The following is a 20622-nucleotide window of genomic DNA, read 5'->3' on the forward strand; positions in this document are numbered from 1 at the left end:
GACTATTCTCTACTTTTATAACGTTATTGTGACACTACATTTTACAATTTATCATTACTGCATGTAGTGGAACTAAAATGTAAGCAGCCTTGTTTTATAACAGAATTACTTCATTTTCCAAAGCTCACTTTTTCTTTGCTTGTTTTCATTGAGTTTCTCAGCCATGATTGCACATCAATTGCAATCTTATGTTGATCTACCTCCAGCAATGCCACGGTACATTTTTCCCATCTTTTCTTAATTTTCCACTTGTGCCTCTAACTGCTGTTGCTCTGCTCCTCCCGCAGTTTTAGGAAAAATCTTTAAAAATGTAGGAACACACACAGCGCCTGGTTGCAGTTTCCCCGGGCTTCAAACACACAGCCACAGAGTCTAAGATAAGCATGAAACACAATCAAACACGCAAGCAAGTAAACACCCTGTCGGAGAACACAGTTCAGTTCCCCCTCTGCTTCATCATGCGATAAAACAAATAATTCAGGCACTCACTGCAGGAGGTCATTGTAACCAAATTCACTTCTGACTGAGCCTGACGAGTTTTTTGCCCTCCAAGTTCTTGTTTATTTGACGCCTGTTTGTTCAGTTTGTCACACAATAACAACACACATTACCGTAAGAGGGATAAAAGGTGGTGCAAATATCAACACATTACCAGTGAGTACATATTGGCGAGTGAGTACATATCTATCTCCCAGCAAACAATTATAAAAATGACTCAAAGATAGAGCACTGTGCCACATTACATTTACGTACTGCACACACAGTCACATACATTGATGAATAGTACACTCACGATGTAGTCACTGCTGTCCATGGTGCTGATCATAGGTACAATTTTCTATGTGATTATGTTAAACATATATTGATATATGCACCCTAATAGCATTTGCTACTTGCTCGGAGAGTAATGTGCAAGTTCAAAAGCAGTTCATGCATTAACTAATAACTGTTCGACAGTCTTATTAAGAGTTACCGAATAATTCATCATCTGAGCTGCTCCTATCCCCGTCTGCATCAGCTTTTGTGGAAGATAGTAAATTTAGAAATTTAGAAATTGCTCTCTTTAAGGAACCTAAGCCACCATTCTAAATGTGTCCTCCTAATCCTGTCCTTTGATTGTCAAAATCATTGCTATTTCACATCTCAAAAGTAAAGCTGACAACCCTTTTACACTCTCATGTACTTTACCGAGGCTAATTAATGCTACCCGTCTCTTTCTTCTCTCTCTCTCACATGTTTTTTTCCGAGATTTCAAAGGCATCATCTCTCTCACTTTCTGATGTCATTACTCCTTTCTACGTACTAAGTACTTCATGTGTCATTACTCTGTTGTTAGTAGACAAAAGGCTATACAGACTGTAAACTCACACCAAACAATTTACCAATATTCAAGACTGTTATTTTGTGAACACACCAACTGTCACATCCCGGTCCCCTGTGCAAGTTACATTTTATTATTTCTTCAGTATTTGTCTCATTTCTGTTTTATTTCAGCGCTTACCTGTTGTCTCTTGTTTCAGTGTCTTCACTTCCCTCGTGTGCTTCCCGCCTGTGTGATTACCTGCAGCGCCTTGATTGGCTTCACCTGCTCCTGATTACTTTTCCTCCCTTGTGCATTCAGTCTGTTCTCCCCTTTATCTGTGCCAGTTTTCATGCTCCTCATGGTTAGCGTTCCAGCATTACTGTTCTTTGTCCAGGTGTTAGTTTGATCCCCTGTGTACTGAACCTTGCTTCAGTAAAGTATTTTTACTTTACTGACTGTCCCCTGAGTCTGCTTTAGAGGTCTTTTGCCTATTGGTTCAATATTGATACCATCTTAAGAGAAGTGAATCTATGTTCAACAAGAGAACAGTTTCTCAAATGTGCTGATTTGCAAAAGGACCAGATGACTGTTATTATCTGGTCTAATTGGTGACATGATAGTTGTCTGTAGCTTCCCTGTGTGTTGAACATTATATTATGTCCATTTTGTCATGGGCTTAAAACGGGGAAGCAAAAATAGGATGAGGGACTTCTTGAAAAAAAAATGGTGTTTTCTCCTCCTCCACACTGGCTCCTTTGTACTGAATCCAGCTTTGACATCAACTGGGTCAAACATGAGGGAGGGAGGGGAGGGCAGCAGCTGGACCCGACCGTCAATGTCACCCTTGTTAGTCAACTTCATCGATGTCACTCACTGGCGTTTCAATTTATTTCACTCTCTGTGCGTACCTCTTATCGCTGTGTGTTACTCAGGATGCTGCTCTGAGGGCCCTCAGACCTGATCGCTGATGTCGAGCATGTACAGGCAGACAACACATGCATGTTGATGATAAACAGATAAGCCATTAAAAGTTAATAAAATGCACTCTTCAATTCAACATGTTAACAAGTTGAGACATGTAAAAAAAAAAGTAAGACAGCTGTGGTAAATCATTTGCATTGTGTATATGAGAGAAAACTGTGCAACTTTTCTGTTTAAAATAGATTGGATGTATCAACTGATATATCTGTATTCTTTGTGTGCATGCAAAAACTCCCATTTCTAATAAATTATCCACATATTTTGTGTAATCAAAGGATTCATGCAGCTCAAAAACAGTAAATATCACCAAATACCATGAAAAAAAAACTCATATCAGAATTTATAACCCACTCTCGGTCCCCAAGTCTTAACCCAGGCTCCATAAATAATGACTGGCAGCTGAAATGGGACTTTGTGACTTTAAGATGTGAGTCGGGGAGATGTGGTCTATCTATTGTTGATGACACAAAAGCTCGAGTCAGATTCATATAGGAGTGGCGGGGAATAACTTCTCATATCCTCATATCACAGTCACAAAGCGACCCAGCAAAACTTCAATAACCCCCGCACTTCTTTCTGGACATGGGTGAGTGCACAGAATCTTTAATAACTCTTATCATCTATTATTAATGTGATTTGAAAATGTGAATTTCAATAACTTACTAATTTTGGCTTTATTATATCCTTTCTGTCCTGAGACATCATGTTGCCCTTGTGCACTGTGGGCAAGATTTGCTGCAATTTAATTCTGTTTTTTCATTTTACAAAAGTATTTAGAGTTACACAGGTGCATCACTGGTTTAGCGTTAATTCGCCCCTGTGTGCCACATGCGGTAATTTAACATACAAGAATGATTTCAGAAGACTGAAAAGGAAGGTTTAGCTCAGGATTGCTTGCTTTTAAATGAAGAGAGAACTCCTCGTTACCTCTTCTAACCTCTTTTAACCATAAACAATGAGTATAATCAGAGTGGCTGACAGAGATGGGCATTGACTCTCAACATGCCAAGGCCATGCCGGGTCAAAGAGGTGAAAAGAGGTCAGAAACTCCCACATTTGTCTGGTATAAATTAGCAGATTTCCATGTGAGCTGTGGACCCAAGTAACCTCTGCTGACCACTTGCTTTCTCACTTACAAACTATTGCTATAGTTCATACGTTTTTTGCGGCTTTTAAAGTCGCGATTGGTGATCTGACATCTACTGTTAATGCCTTTTGCACTGAAAATAAAAGCCATGATGACCTATATCACTTTATCACTGTAGTCACTGTTGCAGCAGGGCACAGCTGAAGCGTGGGCGTCTGCATGCACTATCATTTTTGGGACTCTCGCGGTCCTCCTGCTATTACTATTTATACTTTTGTAGCAGTTTGTTGAATTCACAGCCTCGGTTCCTTCCAACTAAAATCCAATAATTTGTCAAATTGGTGTGAGAGAGGACATACCTCAGACTTATAACTGCATGTGTGCTCTTATTTATTCATGTGTTTTGTTGTGATGTTTGGTTTTGATGCAAGAATTTCGCTAAAACCAGGAGGGGAAAATGTACTAACACTGATCTGAAATTATCAGAATTGGTTATCGCACTGAAAAAGTTTGGCCACTTAAGAATTTCTAAATGTGTAGCAAAAAAGTAGTAGTAGTTGTTGTTGTTGTTGTTGTTGTTGTTGTTGTTGTTGTCCTTTCAGATATTAAAATGGCCCCTCTCGTTTTTTATTTTGCCTCTACCCACTCTTTGAACACTTGAACTCAGCCCCCGCTGGCATCTACACTCAGTGCCATGGTACCAGTCTCAGACAGCTGTGGAGGGAGGATGGCCTGAGTAGTGATATTGACTATGGTGTAGAGACGGTCCTGGTGACCTTTCTGCCACCACATAATACTGTGTGTATGTGTGTCCGTGTCCGTGTGTGTGTGTGTGTCCGTGTGCGTGTGTGTGTGTGTGTGTGTGTGTGCGTGTTTTGTGGCACCATGGTCTTTGTTTATTTAACATCGATGCCCTTTGTTCCTCCGTGATCATGGTAAAAACAATGGATATTGTATCTGCAGCCACAAAGAGAAGCTTTTTCTTCAGGCCCCTGAAGCCAATGTTTCACCACCATCCCTCTCTCGCCTGGTGACGCCTGTGACCGTTGGACAAATGAGGGCAGGACCTCAGTTCGTAGGGGCTGAGCTGTGAGGTGTTGGTACCAGCAGAGGGGCTTTAACATACAGATGAAGTCAGCGCAGAGACGTATTTTACTGTAGCAACAGCTTGTAGACAGTACTGTACATCACTGGTTGGCAGCACTGGGATCTCTCTTGTTGTGGAGTACAGGATCAGAAGCAGCAAATGTTTCCGGTCAGGCAGCCTTGGCTTTGCAAAGCCTTAGGTGCTTCCCTCTATCCCATTTCTGCCAATGCATTTATTAACACTGTGGATATTTGCTACCTGCTTCAACAGCGCAGCTTACACTGGAAGAAGAGCCTGAGGTTGTCGTGAAGTCAGTGGGGGCTGCTTTTGTTTGGACGCTTTATTGGAAATCGCTGCTTGAACTCTTGCTTGTCACTAATTTTTTTTTTCTGTTGCTTTCTTGCCTCTTGGTGGAGTTTTGGTGTATGCTCATGGATTTGCAGACAAAGCGAGAACTTTTTCATAACTCCGCCACAGGGTGACAGAGTTTCAGCACCGTGGCGTAGATGTGTTGTGTGATTATATGTGCGGTGTGTGCCGCCTGTGTGCTGATGTATTATGCCCCCTCAGGTTGCTATGATTGCTGTATCCGGTGCATTGGGGCAGTGCCCTACCCATCCCTGGTGGCCACCCTGCTGTTCTATGCCGGCATGGCCTTATTTTGTGGCTGCGGGCATGAAGCGTTGTCCCAGACCGAAGTTCTCGTCGAGACTTACTTTGCCCGCAACGTCCAAGACTTTGTGGTCATGGCCTCCTTGTGAGTGACGCTTCAATGAATTCTCCGAATGGTGACTTTTGGCCTCTCAAGAATGATTTATTTTTACTGTTTGACCTGACTTCTCTTCCTGTGACTGTCTCAGTATCAAATACTTTCAGTACGTGATCTATGGCCTGGCATCGTTTTTCTTCCTCTATGGTATCCTGCTGCTGGCTGAGGGTTTCTACACCACGAGCGCGGTTAAGCAGACGTTTGGTGAATTCAGGAGCACCCACTGTGGCCGCTGCCTCAGCCTGACGGTGAGAACAAGGAGACGGGACAGGAAGGGGAGTAAAGAGGGGCAGGGTGAGGGGGGGGGGGGTGTATGACATCATTGTTAAGATTATGAATGCTGGCTTTATTATTGTTCCAAAGTTCAATGAATTGTTCTTTCTTTCAGTCATTCCTATACAGAATCATGAATTACATTCATCACACTGAAACCTGTGCTCCTACGCCGCATCTCTTTGACCTGACGTCCTGCACTTTCTTATTTCAACAGTTTATCATCGTGACTTACATCTTGGCTTTCATCTGGCTGGCAGTGTTTGCCTTCACTGCGATCCCGGTCTTCTTCTTGTTCAACATGGAGCAGACCTGCCACAACATAAACATCCTGGCTGAAACTACACCCAGCATTAATCAGCACGGCTGGATTTGCATGGATGCCAGGCAGTATGGTGCGTTGTCCTTATAATGACTGACTGACACATTCTCCACCTGACGAGAATGTTAATGTGTCCATGAAAGCAACAAATTAATCAGTGGGGAATGGGTACAAACCTGCTTGTTGAATAAGTTATGAAATAATGTAGATAACTGCAGCTTAATCTTATTTTCTTCACGTCTGGCTCTCTGACATGCTGTATACAAGCAGGAACTTGAATGCGTCATAACTCATAATGATTCAGCAAATGTAAGAGACACTTACGTCATGTCTTCATTTAAGGTCTGCTTCCTTGGAATGCAATGCCAGGAAAGGTTTGTGGAATGACCTTGGCATCTATTTGCAAAACCAGCGAAGTGAGTAGCTGAATTCAACATTCCCTTTCACACACTTCAGTATTGTGTCAGCATCCTCACGTTAAAATCAATGTGCAGAATCAATGTGAATCTACTCTGCATATTGTGTGGCGTGTTAGCAAGTGTTTTAATGTTACGATTCAGTTCTCGGAAATACAAACTAACCTGTGTTTTGTATGTCTTACAGTTCTACGTCACCTATGACTTGTACATCGCTGCATTTGCCGGTGCCGGGATCACTCTCTTGGCACTGGTGAGCAATTGCTTTGGCAATTTTCATGCTTTCTGGTCAGATTCAATATTTAATTTAAGATTGCTCTTGTTCATACTAGTTGAATAACATGTAAAGGGTCTGTTTACCCACATCTTTAGTTGGTTAGGTTTAAATATACAGTATGTGTCTCTTAGATTAAGGCAGCCCCAATACAATTTATTCAAAGCATGCAACATAGATTTTGTAACATCTCATTCTGGGCCTTGCTGTAAGCAGTGCCATAAAATAATGACTATTGTCGACAGAAATCTCAAAATTGTATATGTCAAACCTTGGACAATTCCCAGCCTGTATAGCTAGATACTCTTTTGAGGCAAGTAAGACAAAACGATTTGTTTTGTTTTTTGGGTCACTCCCATAATGTTAAAATATTTTTTCCTTTCTATTGTTACCACCCAAACTCCATGTTTTCTTTTGCAGTTTTTGTATCTGGCTGCCACCACCTACAATTACGCAGTCTTGCGGTTCCTGGGCAGGAAAGGCGTCCGCTAAGTGCAACACCTCCGTCCCACTCAACCCCGTCCTCTGGCTATGAAACGGAGAGAGTCAACACTTGACGTCCATTCATCCTCTGGGAAACAGCATCCTCCAAACGTGGATCACCTGCTATAGTATTTATTTCCACATGTCCAATAACAGACAAATGTTTCTCATCGCTGTTTTGTATGAACAACAGACAGAGATGAAGATAAGTCCCACCCAGCAGCCTCCTCCTCAAATCCTCCTCTCAGATGATTCTCCTAGCTGTTGTTCATTCTCCTCTCACAGGTTGCATCTCTCGTTGCATTGTTTATTGCCAAGCTTCATTGGTGCTGATGCTGTTGTCAGATTGTAATGTATGATGTTTCATGAATAATTAAGAGCAATGACAGCTCACCTTGCAAATCATAACTGCATGCACGCCATTCAGTGTTTACTGATGCATATATGGTTCTGACTATGATTTAGCTGCTGCCTCATTATCCCCATCCTGTGCAGCAACATTGTGTGGACTAAAGCAAGGGAGGCTGAATTTACCAAGGTTCCCAGCATGGGTTTGGTGTATCCTCTCATCTCCCCTGTGCTTACACTTACAACACATGTACTTTGCATTCACTCACACTGCATTTTTCCTTCGTTTAAATGTCACTGTGTAGAAGGGAAACAAGTACATGTATCCATTATTTGGATGTTTTGGGTCACTGCTAACCCTGTTTTTATGTTACTGAGGCGTTGATGCCTCTATAATGTGCCTCCAGGTTACTTGTGTTTGATGCGTAGCCGTGCTACTGACTGCAGCTTGGTTGTGTGTATGCTCATTTTTAATGAAGGCTGAATAAATCATTAAATCTGAGGAAGTAATTAGTGTTTATTTAAACATGTACAGTATTTCACGAGAAGGAATATATGTCATGTTGATTTCATCTCATATTTGGCATCTTTGGCCATTACGACTATATAGTATGTTGCCACATCTTTAACAGACTTCTTAAAATACATAATGTTGAAAAAAAACGTTCAATACAGAGTACAGAGTTAGAGGAAAGCAGTGAGGTCTTCTGTCCAAACAGCAGGTTAATTGCAGTATCCTTCATGTCTTCTCGGGGGACTCGTATTCATCCCAGTTAGGTTCTGTTCTTGAGACCTTCTGCAAAGCAGCCACCACACTGGACCACTTGGTCGTGCAAGAACATGGTCGTCAGCATATCTCCCAGGGCCTTTGCACACACACCACACTGCAAAAATATACTCAATATTAACATGATCCAATGACAAGAGCCTGCCATTCAGTAATAGGCCGTATGTATCTTATGTTTTTTCTGAACAGCAGAACAAACCTTGAGACAATCAGGATGGCAGGTCACCACAGGCTCGCTGAGGTAGATCTTGACTCTTCCCTCAATTATTTTCTCACAGAATGAACAAACATTGCTATTCCTGCAGTGGAACATATTACAAAAGATCATCATCAATCATAATCTGTGCATATATAACTTAGACAATGTCTAAATTTCTAAATTGCAATTGCTAAAATGTACCTGGCCTCATCCTGAGTTTGTGTGGATTGTGGATCCTCCTTGGACCTTTGAGACATGTCCGAGCTACAAAAAATAGTCATAAGCAAACATTAAACATGCATTTTATTGCACAAGGGAAAACATAAAAACCAGAAAATATGTGCGGTGGTTCCTTTTTAATAAGAGCTTACTCACATGTTGTTATCATCAGAGTGTTGGTTCAGCTTGCTCTCCTCAGTGTGGTATTGTTTTGGATCCTTCAGAGGCTCAGGAGCAGCTTCAATTGTCGGTGGCTCCACATCTAATGCTTCCGAAAGCTTAATGAGTCTGTCAGAGAACTCATCCTGAGCTGCTTCAGCATCCGAAGGTGTTACAGGTTCAACAGCATCCTTGATGGTCAGCTCCACCACATGAGCTGCTGCTCTCTCAGGTTCAACACATTGCTCGATAACCAGGTTATTAACAGGCTGGACTTCACACTGAACTACCACTTCAGCTGCAGTCTTTAAAACTGGCTCTCCTGAGGCTGCAGACTCAACCATACTCTCTTTAGGCTTAACTGCAGTTTCAGCAGCAGCTTGAGAGGGTGATTCAGATGCAGTATCTGCCGCTATGTGGGGGTAGGGTTCCACACTGACTTGGAGAGCAGCATTCTCTCCTGCTGCACCAGTCACAGCAGGTGTCTCAGGTGATGACTCTACAGCAACCTCAGCTACAGCTTCCACAATTTCTTCTGCAGCCTGCTCTGGAGGACCTTTCTCACAACTTCCCTCTGCGGGATGTACAATTGATTGTAGGCCTGCATGTTCTAATTGTGTCGCATTTTCTGACTCAGTTTTGGTTGCAGGTTCCTCTTTAGGTTTCAGTTCGACTGCAGGAACAGCAGAGGTTTCTGCAGCAGGATCTTCCACATGAGTATCTACTGATAACTTGGCCTCATTGCATTCTATGTTTGATTGGTCAACTGTTTTCCCCGTTATTTCTCCATTGTTTTCTGCAGTTGCGTGGGCAACTGTTGGCTCAGCTGGCTCCATGGGAGACACTAGCTGTTGTTTAGCATCTTGGTCTTTAACTTCTGCAGAGACGTCAGCAGCCCCACCATTTTGTTCAACATTTGACTGGTAAACTGCAGTATATTCTTTCTTTGTTTCTGCAGTTGTGTTGGCAACAGTGTTTTCTGGCTTTGCCTCATCCTTTTGGGTAAGTTCCTCCGTGAATGCTTGGGGCCTGTAACAGAGGGAGTTACTTATTCCCAGCTATGCAGAAAAGACATATGAAGAAAAATCCCTCGACTCAGCATACACTCAATGTGGAGATACTTTCATACTAACTTTGCATCATCTGTGGTCTCCACTGTTGACCCCTCAGGCTGAGCATCTTCTTGGGGAGGAATAACTTCACTATTTGCCTGATTAGATGAATCGCTAAAACACAGAGCAAAAAATAACAAACATATACATCTGGCACAAACATTCAATATTTGGGATTTGAATGTTCAGACTTAAAATAATAATGCAAACCTGAAAAGAAGTTTTTATTTGTGGTTTTTTTTGTTTTCAATTAAAATGTAAAACATCCATACCCATCAGATGGACCAATCTGTGTATTTTTGAGAGGAGCGCTCAGTGGAGAATCTATTGATCTAAAGTAGGATTATGAAACACTTAAAAAAGAACCATGACATTTATAAACTTAAAGAGACAACCAAACAATAGCTTTTGTATCTTGGTAATTAATGCTCCACAATCAATTAAATAAATATTTGATTAAATTGATTAAATATTTCATCAATTTTAATGGATCAGGAGAGCCAGTTTATATATATGTTTATGAAAATATATCAGGTAACATAAACACTGTCTTGAGAATATAGTGTCAAAGGATAAAACCTTATCAGTGAGAGATAATACAATGTAGAAGGTGTGGCAGTTATACAATATTACTCATTCTTCTTTTATATAAAGGTTCTATAACCTTCACATAAAAAATGTTGTGCAGAAGGTCTGACATGTATTACAAGATGGGCACAACAAATCACACACAAACGACACCAGTGTAGGAGCTAAGTGGTACTCCAGAAGCTACCTTGATTGATAAATCAAAACTGACAAATAGAGCCTTAAATGTCAACACAACTGTTTCCTAATCATGTAAATATCACCAAATATGTTGCAATGCAATGAGGTAAGGAGCTATTTTTTGAACAAGAAATGTTATATATATATATATATATATATATATATATATATATATATATATATATATATATATATATATATATATATATATATATATATATATATATATATATATATATATATATGTATTAAGCTATTTGGTTTGTGTATCTCATCCTTTGACCTTGCTGTTAGATGAGAGGCACACAACATTGAACCGGTTCAATTATCCTTGTAGTAGTAAAACATCTTGATAATGATGTAATTCTTGATAGATTGTAAGGTCATGGTCTACCTGAACACACTGGAAATAAAGCTTGTGGATCTTTTAATTTATTATTAAGTGAGTGTAACTAATTATTAAAAGAAATGTGCCATGGTGATGTCCTTTGAAATGGCAATAGATAAAAATGCATCTCTTTCTTTCATGGAAAAGTACACATATCGATTCACAATGCTACACATCAAATTAGGAAAGCTAATGGTGAACATAAAAAATATTTTATGGAAAAAAAATTAACTTCATTTTATTGTGCTTCTTTATTTGATTGCTTTTGTATGTATCTACATTGTGATGCAGTGCATTAACTGTATCTGAATATCTGCTTATATTTTAAACAGGAACTTCGATACTTTTGTTTTGAAAACAGCGTCGCTAAACTTCCTGTTGTATTCCTCAGACTTGTGATGCTAGGCGTTTCATGCTAGGTAGGAAAGTGTGCGCTTCTTTCCTCACATAACCGTCTCAAATTAAACGTCCTCAAAGCGACAGAGGTGTAGCGGCGACTGTCGTCTAAACACCGCCACGTGGTTTGTATTATTAGGCACAATTTTGTCTCAAAAACCACCAGGCATGAAATCATTGATAAGCTAGCTACGTAACGGTTCGCTCAGTCACACAACCAGCACAGGACGAGTCCTCACTAACTATGTATGTGTTCAAGGTGGACGAGTGAAAACAGTAGAATTTCCTCTTTTTTTTCCATTAAAAAGAATATAATATTTTTAAAACATGATCTTAAAACGCCGTCATACACCATGTTTATCTCGACCAGGATGTATGTGCTCTAGATGTAGACTATGCAGCAATAAAATGCATTTTTGTTTTCACGTATGAACAGAATGTGATTCTGGTTTAACTTGTTTTCGTTGTAGAGATGAGTTGTGGAATCTGGATGGACAAAGAGGAACTCTGTGACCCATGTTCTCACTAGAGGTCTATACAAAAGAACATACATGTTGGCTTTTGTTATGGTTCTTGAGCATTAGTACTTGCAAACAATTGAAACAGCGATTGTGTAAATTATACTTGGATAAAAAAAAAAAGAGTAAGGAATGTAATCTCCTTTACCATTAAGGTTATTTAAAAACTGTTTTTAGTTTTTTGTATGAAAAAAACATAATTAAGCTGTGTGTGAGTGTGTGAGAGAGAGAAATCTGTTTAATGTGCCATTCATGCCTGTATTTCCTGTGTCATTCTAGAAAGAAATGCCATCAAGAAATCATCTTGACAAAGTCGGTAGAAAGGTGAAGAAGAAATGGACCGAAGACGCCATGGAACGCGCACTGTTCAAGGTGAAGGCAGGAAGGTGTACGGTGAGACAGGCTGCTGAAGAGTTTGGAGTCCCTAAATCTTCACTCGGGGACAGAGCGAGTGGACGGGTGACACCAGGGAGTCGCAGCGGGCCAGCTCAACTTATAACATCTGCAGACGAGGAGCTGTTGGTGGAGTTTTCTTTATACATATCCAAGCATGGTTTCCCACTGACAAAGCAACAGCTGGTGTCCTTTGCCTCATCCATTTATCAGCGGCAGCATCGAAGGGTGGCATTTTCTAAACTAGGCCAGACCTGGTGGCTCAATTTCAAAAAACGCCAAGAAAATAATATTACCATTCAGCCAGCAGACAATGCTGTCCGTGGAAGGACAACATGTGTAAGACAAGAAGCAGTGGATCAGTTTTTACATTTACTGAGCACTGTCATGGACGCTCGAGAGCTCAGAGACAAGCCTCATCAAATCTTCAACTGCAATGAGACAGGATTTCAGCTGGGCAAAAAGAGAGTGACTCTCCCCAAATCTCCCAGTCTGGGCAACAAGCCAACGCTAGTCTTCAGGAACCACATCTCCGCCCTGGCTTGCTTTAGCGCAGCTGGAAAGGAAATTCCCCCATTTATTATCTACTCAAAGGCATACCCAGGGGGAGTATGTTACAAGACTCAAGGGCCTCCAAATGCCCTCTATGGATTGTCAGACTCGGGGTATATCAACTCGGAACTTTTCAAGAAGTGGTTCCTCAAGCACTTCCTCAAGCACGCACCAAAGGAACGTCCGCTGCTGCTGATTTTCGATGGTCACAAGTCTCCCATAAACCTTGAGGTGGTAGAAACGGCTCGTAAGAAGAACATTGTCCTTCTGTGCCTTCCACCGCATTGCGCTCACATCCTGCAGCCACTCGACGCGGGTCTCTTTGTCCTCCTAAAGCAGCGTTTTGCAGCTCTCGTAGGTGATGGTTGTGCCACTGACACTCTCTTTGCAGTCAGCAAGAAGGAGTTCTCAGGTATGTTTAATGGGACATATCAAGTAGCAAAGGAGGAGGAAGGTGTCAGCATTGTGAAGGAAGGGTATAGGAAATGTGGCATCTACCCACTTAACCACTTTGCTATCAACGAGGGTCATCTAATGCCGTCGCACAGCATGTGCCCAGCAGCTGGACCCTCCTTGTCCACATCGGCAGAGGAAGTGCACAATGTAGGAGACGTCACAGCTGTGTAAAGGCTGTTTCTTCACAAGCCAAAAGAACTACTGCTGTGCAACAAATTAACACAAGCGTTGTCATTTTGTTTCTTTATTTATGGCCAGCCAGTTAGTCAAGCTAACTAATATGAAGCAGTATGAATACGGGCAGTAAGTTATGCTTGCTATTTTGGTGAAGTATGCGTGGATTAGTCTGCATGGTTAGTGCTGTGGGCAGCTAGCTGACTGTTCTAGACTGTTTAATTGGGTTTAATCACTGAATGTGTATTTAGCTAACAACTTAAAGCATAAGAACATTCACCTCATTGTTACCGCGTTAAAAACAGATTTAAATCCAAGCCACATTCTGAAATATTATCTTGTTTGAGATATGTTTTACATGAAGTAGGCCATTGTGGAAACTTAAGCTGTTGAGATTTGGCAATATTGAGTATTATCCAGTATCCATGCAGAATATTTGTAAAAAATATATTGACACAAAAACTTGTTCCCAAGTGATTTCCTCCTCCTGATGTTCACACCATTTGTCAATCATTTGTCAATCATATTCTTTCAGTATTCCAAATGTACCCGTTATATAAGTTATATAAGTAATATACCCTCTGATTAACAACCTTTTTTTTAATTTGAGGAGGGGTGTGATCAAAGGGAGAAAATACATGTTTTTAAAAAAAAAAAAAATGTTTGCATCACAAATCTGTTCATATGCTTGACAGGTTACTATAAAGTTTCAGATGAGTGTGTGGGTGTGTGTGTTTTGAATGAGCACCTGCGTACGTGTGTGTATCATGTACGTGTTCAAGTCCGGTGATGTAATGTCAATGCAATAGGTACAGCTGACAACAATACACAGTCCGGGAACACTACTGCATGTATTATTAATCATGGTAACTGTGTAAACAGTCAGTAAATGTTGCAGAAGATATTTTGAGCTAATTTTTTATGATTATGAATATTAAATGCTGCATTACAGAAAATGATCCAGACTTTTTTATGCTCAGCAAAACAATGAGATTAGTATTTAACGTACATGACAACAAAGAATGGATTGCTGTTAAAATATTTGTACAGTTCAAATGTCGATGTTTTTGTAATGCTCATTAGGCAGCCAAAAGAAGCCTTTTGGTATTGAAGGGGGAGTTGTTAGTTTCTGTGTGCCTTCAGGGTAAATACTCAAATAATAATTGTATTCAGATCAATGGTTCATCAACCAACTAAAGCACAGGTCTTTATGGATGGAGCAGAGCTGCCTAGGGCTCAGTTCATGTTTATGTATTTCAATATTACAAATGGTGGTTTGTCGCTGAAGCTAATATACTTCTTTTATGCTCTGACACAACAAAGCCAAAGAAGAATGTCAGTTTAAGATGTGCAGACTGCAGGACTAATATAACAATGCTTTTTAAACATTTTTATTAAATTACATTTTCAACCCCAAAGAAGCTCATTAACAGTTAGTATGAAATACAACAGTTTTACTGCTTTAATTTTGTTTGTTGTTTTGAATACAGTGTTGACAGCTCTCTGATAAGAATCAAACAGAAGAGCTGCAGACTGCGTTGTAAAAGCCTCGAGGTATTTGAATTGTGCAACAATGCTCTGCGTCAGGTGTTTCATCTGTGATTCTGTTCGATGGAAATGTTGCACAATTCAAATAGTTGGGAGCTTTTGAATGTGCTGAAGTCTTGTTTGATTCTCACCTCAGATTTCTTTTTACCCAGTTCCCGTTTACCTAGTTTCTAGGATCTGCCACATGCACAGTGACATCTCTCTGATACTCACTCAAATTTTTTGGCTGTGGACAGGACGTATGAATTCTGCTTGACAAAAGCGGGTCGGGGCTTCACAGCATCCTCTGTCCTGTGAGACGAGGGAAGTTGTAAATTTCAGCATCTTTGTGGCCTCATTTTTCTCTCTTGACAGTCGGTGCTTGTAATAACAATTGCTACCCTTAAGTACATCAGTAAAATATAAAGTAAAATGTATTTTTTATTTTATTTACTTTAAATTTGGACTTTGTTTTGAATGTTGCATCTTAATTGCCGAGAATACCTTGATTCTTCTTGCTCCTGCTTTGGTTTGTGAATCCAACAGACATCGTTTTTCAGTGAAGACCGCACCCTGGTGGTTTGAAAGACTGTGTGTCTGTCCATCTCTACAACACACACACACACACACACACACACACACACACACACACACACACACACACACACACACATACATTTTCTATTGACACTGAGAACCAAGAATACATGCATAGCAGTTAATCTTTTAAAAAGTTTAAATATTTCATTCAACAGTGACTTACCCTTTGACATGATGCTGATGTTTTTTTTAGATGTTCAATCTGATGAAAATATTTGAAGGTAAAAGGTTCAAATTTTTCCAGTTTTAAAAAAAAAAGATTTCCAATAAAACTATCAATAACAGCATTTAATGTATGATATCTGCCTTTTTAGCCCTTTCTCTTTCCATACTCTCACCACTGACTTCAGACCTTTTTAAGGAATCCGCATCTCATAAACAACCTGATATACTGCATTCTGGTGCACAACTCACTCAGGATGTAATCGTGACATCGAAGTATTTATTACAGCACTAACCACTCTGAACAACTATGGTCCTTTGAATCTGAATCATGGAGCATTGATAAACATTGAGATTACATAGTTACACACTATAGCTCATCACATTTGTTCAAATGAATACAGTTGAAAAATGTAATGCTGGAGTGAATAGTCATCCTGAGACTGTAATAATGTTATTTTTGACAGATTAGGTTACATATTTGCTAAGGATCTGAACCTGCCCTGTGTTACAGTGCACGTCCTGTCACACTGTGCATCTGGTCTGTTTTCTTTTTGAGCCCCACTTAACATTTTGACCCGCATTTAGTGTTTTAATCTCCTGTGATGAATCTCACAGGAGATGTGCAAGCACCAATTAACCAGGTCAAATCCATTATGCATAGAAAATTAAAGCAACTCTGGCTCCGTAATGAGCCCTTTCCCCTGCATACCCAGTGAACATAAAACCAGAACTAGTGTGCGGTCCATTTTTGCACTAAATTATTCTCTCACCTGTTGAGGTCAGCTGTGTCAGCGCTTACAGAGCAGAGTGGTGTCGAGCTACCTCCGGGTCTCAGTCTTATACAGGCGAGCGGGTATGGAGATATTTCAACCTGAGCCACCACCCCTTGTTGTTTCAGATTCCACCCACTGTCAGCGTGAAGTGATGCATGTTGATCCAGCAGGTGGAGTGGGCTGACAGGTGACGTTGTTTTATAGTTTTGTGTTTCTTGAAATGTTGCATTGCAAAGTTGCCAGATCCACACATTCAGATACAATTTCAAAGGTGTGAGACAACCTTACAGCATTGAAACCAACAGTTTAGCGTTCAGTGGTGTTTTTCTTATGCACTGACTTCAGCATTGTACATATACTTACAGTACAGAAAATATGGCCAGAAATTAAATCCTGCAGCTCAATAACTGAAGAAATTGAATCAGAAACCTAGTGTTTTTTTTCTCTTGGCTTCTTATGCCGTTCCAGTGCAGGGAAAGGGAGGGTTAGGAACCATGAAAGACCTGCTCTTAAGCTACATGGAATTGTACCTAATCCAGCATTGTGTCATTCCTTTTCTGTGGGTTTGTCTCCTGTTGACATATTTGCAATTGACAATGTCACACAAGACATAATATTTGAGGAATCCAGCAGAGCTTCCTCAGTTTTTTTTGTTTTTTTTATTGTTTTAACCTCAGGCAACATCATCTTCAGTAAAGATTCCTCCTGCACATTATCAAAACAAGATAAGTGTAGGTGTAGTGTGGTGGAGGAGCAGGAAGGTACATTCTGCTCTACTTGCGTCTTTGTATCATTAAAACACATGCCTTTACACAATAAAATGGACACAGTAAAAGAGGAAATTTCAGTAAGTTTTAAAACCTTTATTTTGTCATATTTTGTAAAAATCAGAGTCAAGACTATTTTAGAAGTATTGTGACTACAAATGGAAATGTTAAATGTATCATGGTGTGCTTTGTCTTTTATTTTCAAGTACAATGTGTGTGTTCTGTGTCAATATTATCTTGGGGACAACAGAGTTTAAGTTGAAAGTTACTGATTAGCATTGTTGTTCTTTGGTCATTTTGGTTTGGCTGCTTACATTGTCATGTATTTTCATTTTAGTTTTATATTATATATCGTATGCCTACTACGTCAGCATTGTTTAGCTTGCATATTATGATGAAATACAACCACAATACAGTCTTGAAAACCTGGCCATTATGGATGCAACCCTGCCAAACTTTCAATGCTTTCATATTAAAGGAAAGTTTCATTTTAAACGTGGGTTTTGATGCGTTTGACGTTTTCTGCCTCTCGTCTTCCTCACTACAACACTGTACATTGTCAGAAGGCACCTTACTTGTTTTTGCTAGCACATGGAACACATTTAGAAACTGTAGAATATTTGTTCAGTAAGATCATACCTACAGTTTTGTTTTCATGTTATTTCGACAATTATTACAAAATAATAATAATACTTAGTGTCATCTAATTCCCGCGTGCTCTTGAATGCATCTCTTCCACACGCAGGTTTCTACCGGAAGTAACGTCACTCGTTGTGTCGAGTCTTCTTTTTGTCGTGTGGTAGCAGCAACGTAAGTGCTATTTCTCTCGAAATACTTCCTAAAATGCCGTTAATTCTAATTGTTGTTTTACTTACATAAAACTTTCTGAGATAATGTTCGTGTCTGTCTGTTCACAGTAGGCCGGTGAGGCGGAAGAGGATTGTTTTCCTCCTCAACAGCGTTGTCGAAGCAGACTAGCATGCTAGCAACTTATTAGTTAGCGTTAGCTGAACTAGCTGAATGTTAGCTTGTCTTCTGTACTTTATAAATAACTTGCAAAAGACCTATTTGCCTGAAAAACAGAGTATATGATTCACAAAGACAACAGTCTCGGTTTAAACTTTTTTAATATTAATGATGAAATGAGTTTGACTTTATGCCTCAGTTGTGAAATTGGCCTTTTCACGAGCTCATTCTGTGTCTCTTTACCATAATGAATCATTAATGCTTGTTATAGTATGTACATCTATATTACCACATAACCATATTACATGTAACGCTCATTTATCTGGCATTTCCCTTGGATACAAGTTGTGGATGGTTGATTTGTAGCTTGTTAACAATATATTTACTCTTTTAGGTTAATCCACTTAGTAGTTTAAAAGATGGTGGTGGTGTTGTTGATGTTGTGCACTGTTCTGAACATTACTTGGTTTTCAGTTGATGTTTTTTGTCCCAAATGTGCTACAGCAGAGCCCTTAAAGATGACTACAGCTGCAAGACCAACATTTGAGCCGGCGAGAGGAGGCAGGGGTAAAGGAGAAGGTGGGGGTGATTTGAGTGCCCTGTCTAAGCAGTATTCCAGTCGAGATCTTCCCGGTCACACCAAGATCAAATACAGGTAGGTTCAGCAAGCGAGTCTTGGGTTGTAGTCAGTGTGTTGCTGAGTGCACTGCTGGCTGTCTTGACTAGCACATATTTACATCCACTGTGAGACTTTGAACTTTTCCTGCTTGACCTTTTATCCACTCACTCTTTTTTTTCTTCTTAAAATGTTCTCCCCTCATAAGGCAACCTACCCAGGATAACCCAGAGGAGGTGCGTGCCCGTGACTTCCGTAGGGAGCTGGAGGAAAAGGAACGTGTTGCTGCACGTGAAAAGACCAGAGAAAGGGGACCAAGAGGTAGGTTGGTCTATCTTTAGGGCCTTGTTAGACATGTTTTTTGTTATTTCTGACCAAAATCCTCATTTATATTAAGTTTATACTCATTAAAACAAATATTTGAAATCCTGATTTCACCCTAATTTTCCAGAGCACACCACTTCGTCATCATCTTCATCATCATCATCTTCAAAGAGGCCCAGATTGGATCAGATCCCAGCAGCCAACCTTGATGCTGATGACCCTCTTACTGATGTAAGTGCTGGCACTGCACACTTGGGGATGATTAGCACTCATTAAACTTCCTTACCAATGTTGCTTGGTTGTTTATAGGATGATGAGGATGAGGACTCTGAGGAGGACAGTGATGACGACGATACTGCAGCTCTTTTGGCAGAACTGGAGAAGATCAAGAAGGAGAGGGCTGAAGAGCAAGAACGCAAAGTAAACTATAATTACAGACTGACATTTTTGAACCATACTTAAGGCACAATCTGCAAATTATGACATGCGTTTTGTTTGAGAAAAGGCAAATGCCTTATTTAGTGACTTTGTTTCTTCTCCCTTTTTAGGAGCGAGAACAGAAGGCAGAGGAGGAGAGGATTCGCATGGAGAATATTTTAAGTGGCAATCCATTGATAAATTTGGCAGGGCAGCAGCAACAGCAGCAACAGCAACAGCAGCAACAGCAGCAGATTACCCAGACTCAGAATACCTTCAGAGTAAAGAGAAGGTATCATACAATTACAGATATGCATGTACCACACAAGTGTTGTATTTAAAAATAGAAGTTCCCTTTACTTGCCTCTAACCATCAACATTTACTTTTTGTCAATATCTTTCTAGGTGGGACGATGACGTTGTTTTCAAGAATTGCGCCAAAGGAGTAGACGATGCACGGAAGGAGAAACGCTTTATCAATGACACACTTCGCTCTGAGTTCCACAAGAAATTTATGGAGAAATATGTAAAGTAAAGGACTGTGTCTGTTAATGTTATAATTTCTTTTCATCTCATCAGTCTCCGCCGTACTGTTGCCCTTGGTCCTAGAATGGTAGATGCCATTTAGATACATTCTGTACTCAAATGCAATTGTATTTGAACAGTCAACACATATAATGTTGTATATAAATGAGTTGATGAGGTCATCCTTTGAATAAAGCTCATTAAAAGTTGAATGAAAATGTTGGATTCAACATCTCTCTGTATTATTTTGTTTTTTTTTAATATAGATTTCAATAAACAAACTTTTAGAATGTGTTTAAAATTGCTTGCAGGATTTCTTTTTAGCAGGATTGATTTCATCGTGGAGAATAATAAAATCAGTTTTTTAAGTTAGACTACCCTTTTGTTTTCATTAACACCTTGTCTTGGTAGAGGGCTAACAGAAAGGGTTTTATCTTTATCCAAACTGTTATAAACCGTGGAAAATTAAATGACCTGA

The 20622-nt window shown here is 40.0% G+C and overlaps 4 protein-coding genes across 8 annotated transcripts; 3 read left to right on the top strand and 1 right to left on the bottom strand.

Annotated features, from left to right (window-relative positions):
* The first annotated feature begins 2754 nt into the window (after window positions 1–2754).
* Window positions 2755–7845, top strand: plp1b (proteolipid protein 1b). 2 transcript variants are annotated; one of them, XM_068600055.1, is made up of 7 exons: window positions 2755–2870; window positions 5029–5215; window positions 5319–5475; window positions 5718–5895; window positions 6165–6238; window positions 6426–6491; window positions 6933–7845. In XM_068600055.1, exons 1-7 carry the CDS (start codon window positions 2867–2869, stop codon window positions 7002–7004), a joined length of 738 nt encoding a protein of 245 aa, XP_068456156.1. In that variant the 5' UTR covers window positions 2755–2866; the 3' UTR covers window positions 7005–7845. The 2 variants fall into 2 exon arrangements, with proteins under 2 accessions (XP_068456156.1, XP_068456155.1); XM_068600054.1 differs by lacking the exon at window positions 2755–2870 and adding an exon at window positions 4415–4657.
* Window positions 7846–7922: 77 nt separating this feature from the next.
* On the bottom strand, window positions 7923–16575 carry si:dkey-125i10.3 (enolase-phosphatase E1). The gene is made up of 9 exons (XM_068600050.1): window positions 16527–16575; window positions 15755–15793; window positions 15496–15598; window positions 15226–15303; window positions 9841–9933; window positions 8705–9736; window positions 8531–8593; window positions 8330–8429; window positions 7923–8227 (listed from the first exon to the last, which is right to left on the bottom strand). Exons 2-9 carry the CDS (start codon window positions 15762–15764, stop codon window positions 8117–8119), a joined length of 1590 nt encoding a protein of 529 aa, XP_068456151.1. The 5' UTR covers window positions 15765–15793; window positions 16527–16575; the 3' UTR covers window positions 7923–8116.
* On the top strand, window positions 11353–15807 carry si:rp71-1d10.8 (uncharacterized). 3 transcript variants are annotated; one of them, XM_068600051.1, is made up of 3 exons: window positions 11362–11394; window positions 11842–11902; window positions 12169–15807. In XM_068600051.1, the coding sequence occupies exons 2-3, from the start codon at window positions 11888–11890 to the stop codon at window positions 13459–13461; spliced, it is 1308 nt and encodes a 435-aa protein (XP_068456152.1). In that variant the 5' UTR covers window positions 11362–11394; window positions 11842–11887; the 3' UTR covers window positions 13462–15807. The 3 variants fall into 3 exon arrangements, with proteins under 3 accessions (XP_068456153.1, XP_068456152.1, XP_068456154.1); XM_068600052.1 differs by lacking the exon at window positions 11842–11902 and having other exon boundaries at window positions 11353–11394; XM_068600053.1 differs by lacking the exon at window positions 11842–11902 and having other exon boundaries at window positions 11368–11496.
* A 1406-nt stretch (window positions 16576–17981) lies between the features above and the next one.
* cwc15 (CWC15 spliceosome associated protein homolog) lies at window positions 17982–20445 on the top strand. 2 transcript variants are annotated; one of them, XM_068600874.1, is made up of 7 exons: window positions 17982–18106; window positions 18767–18917; window positions 19087–19199; window positions 19330–19433; window positions 19512–19622; window positions 19751–19911; window positions 20025–20445. In XM_068600874.1, the coding sequence occupies exons 2-7, from the start codon at window positions 18781–18783 to the stop codon at window positions 20152–20154; spliced, it is 756 nt and encodes a 251-aa protein (XP_068456975.1). In that variant the 5' UTR covers window positions 17982–18106; window positions 18767–18780; the 3' UTR covers window positions 20155–20445. The 2 variants fall into 2 exon arrangements, with proteins under 2 accessions (XP_068456975.1, XP_068456976.1); XM_068600875.1 differs by having other exon boundaries at window positions 18054–18106; window positions 18770–18917.
* Window positions 20446–20622: the final 177 nt, after the last annotated feature.

The sequence above is a fragment of the Clinocottus analis genome, unplaced genomic scaffold (genome assembly GCF_023055335.1).
Source record: "Clinocottus analis isolate CAN_PGR_092001 unplaced genomic scaffold, fCliAna1.0.p SCAF_5, whole genome shotgun sequence".
NCBI lineage: Eukaryota > Metazoa > Chordata > Actinopteri > Perciformes > Cottidae > Clinocottus > Clinocottus analis.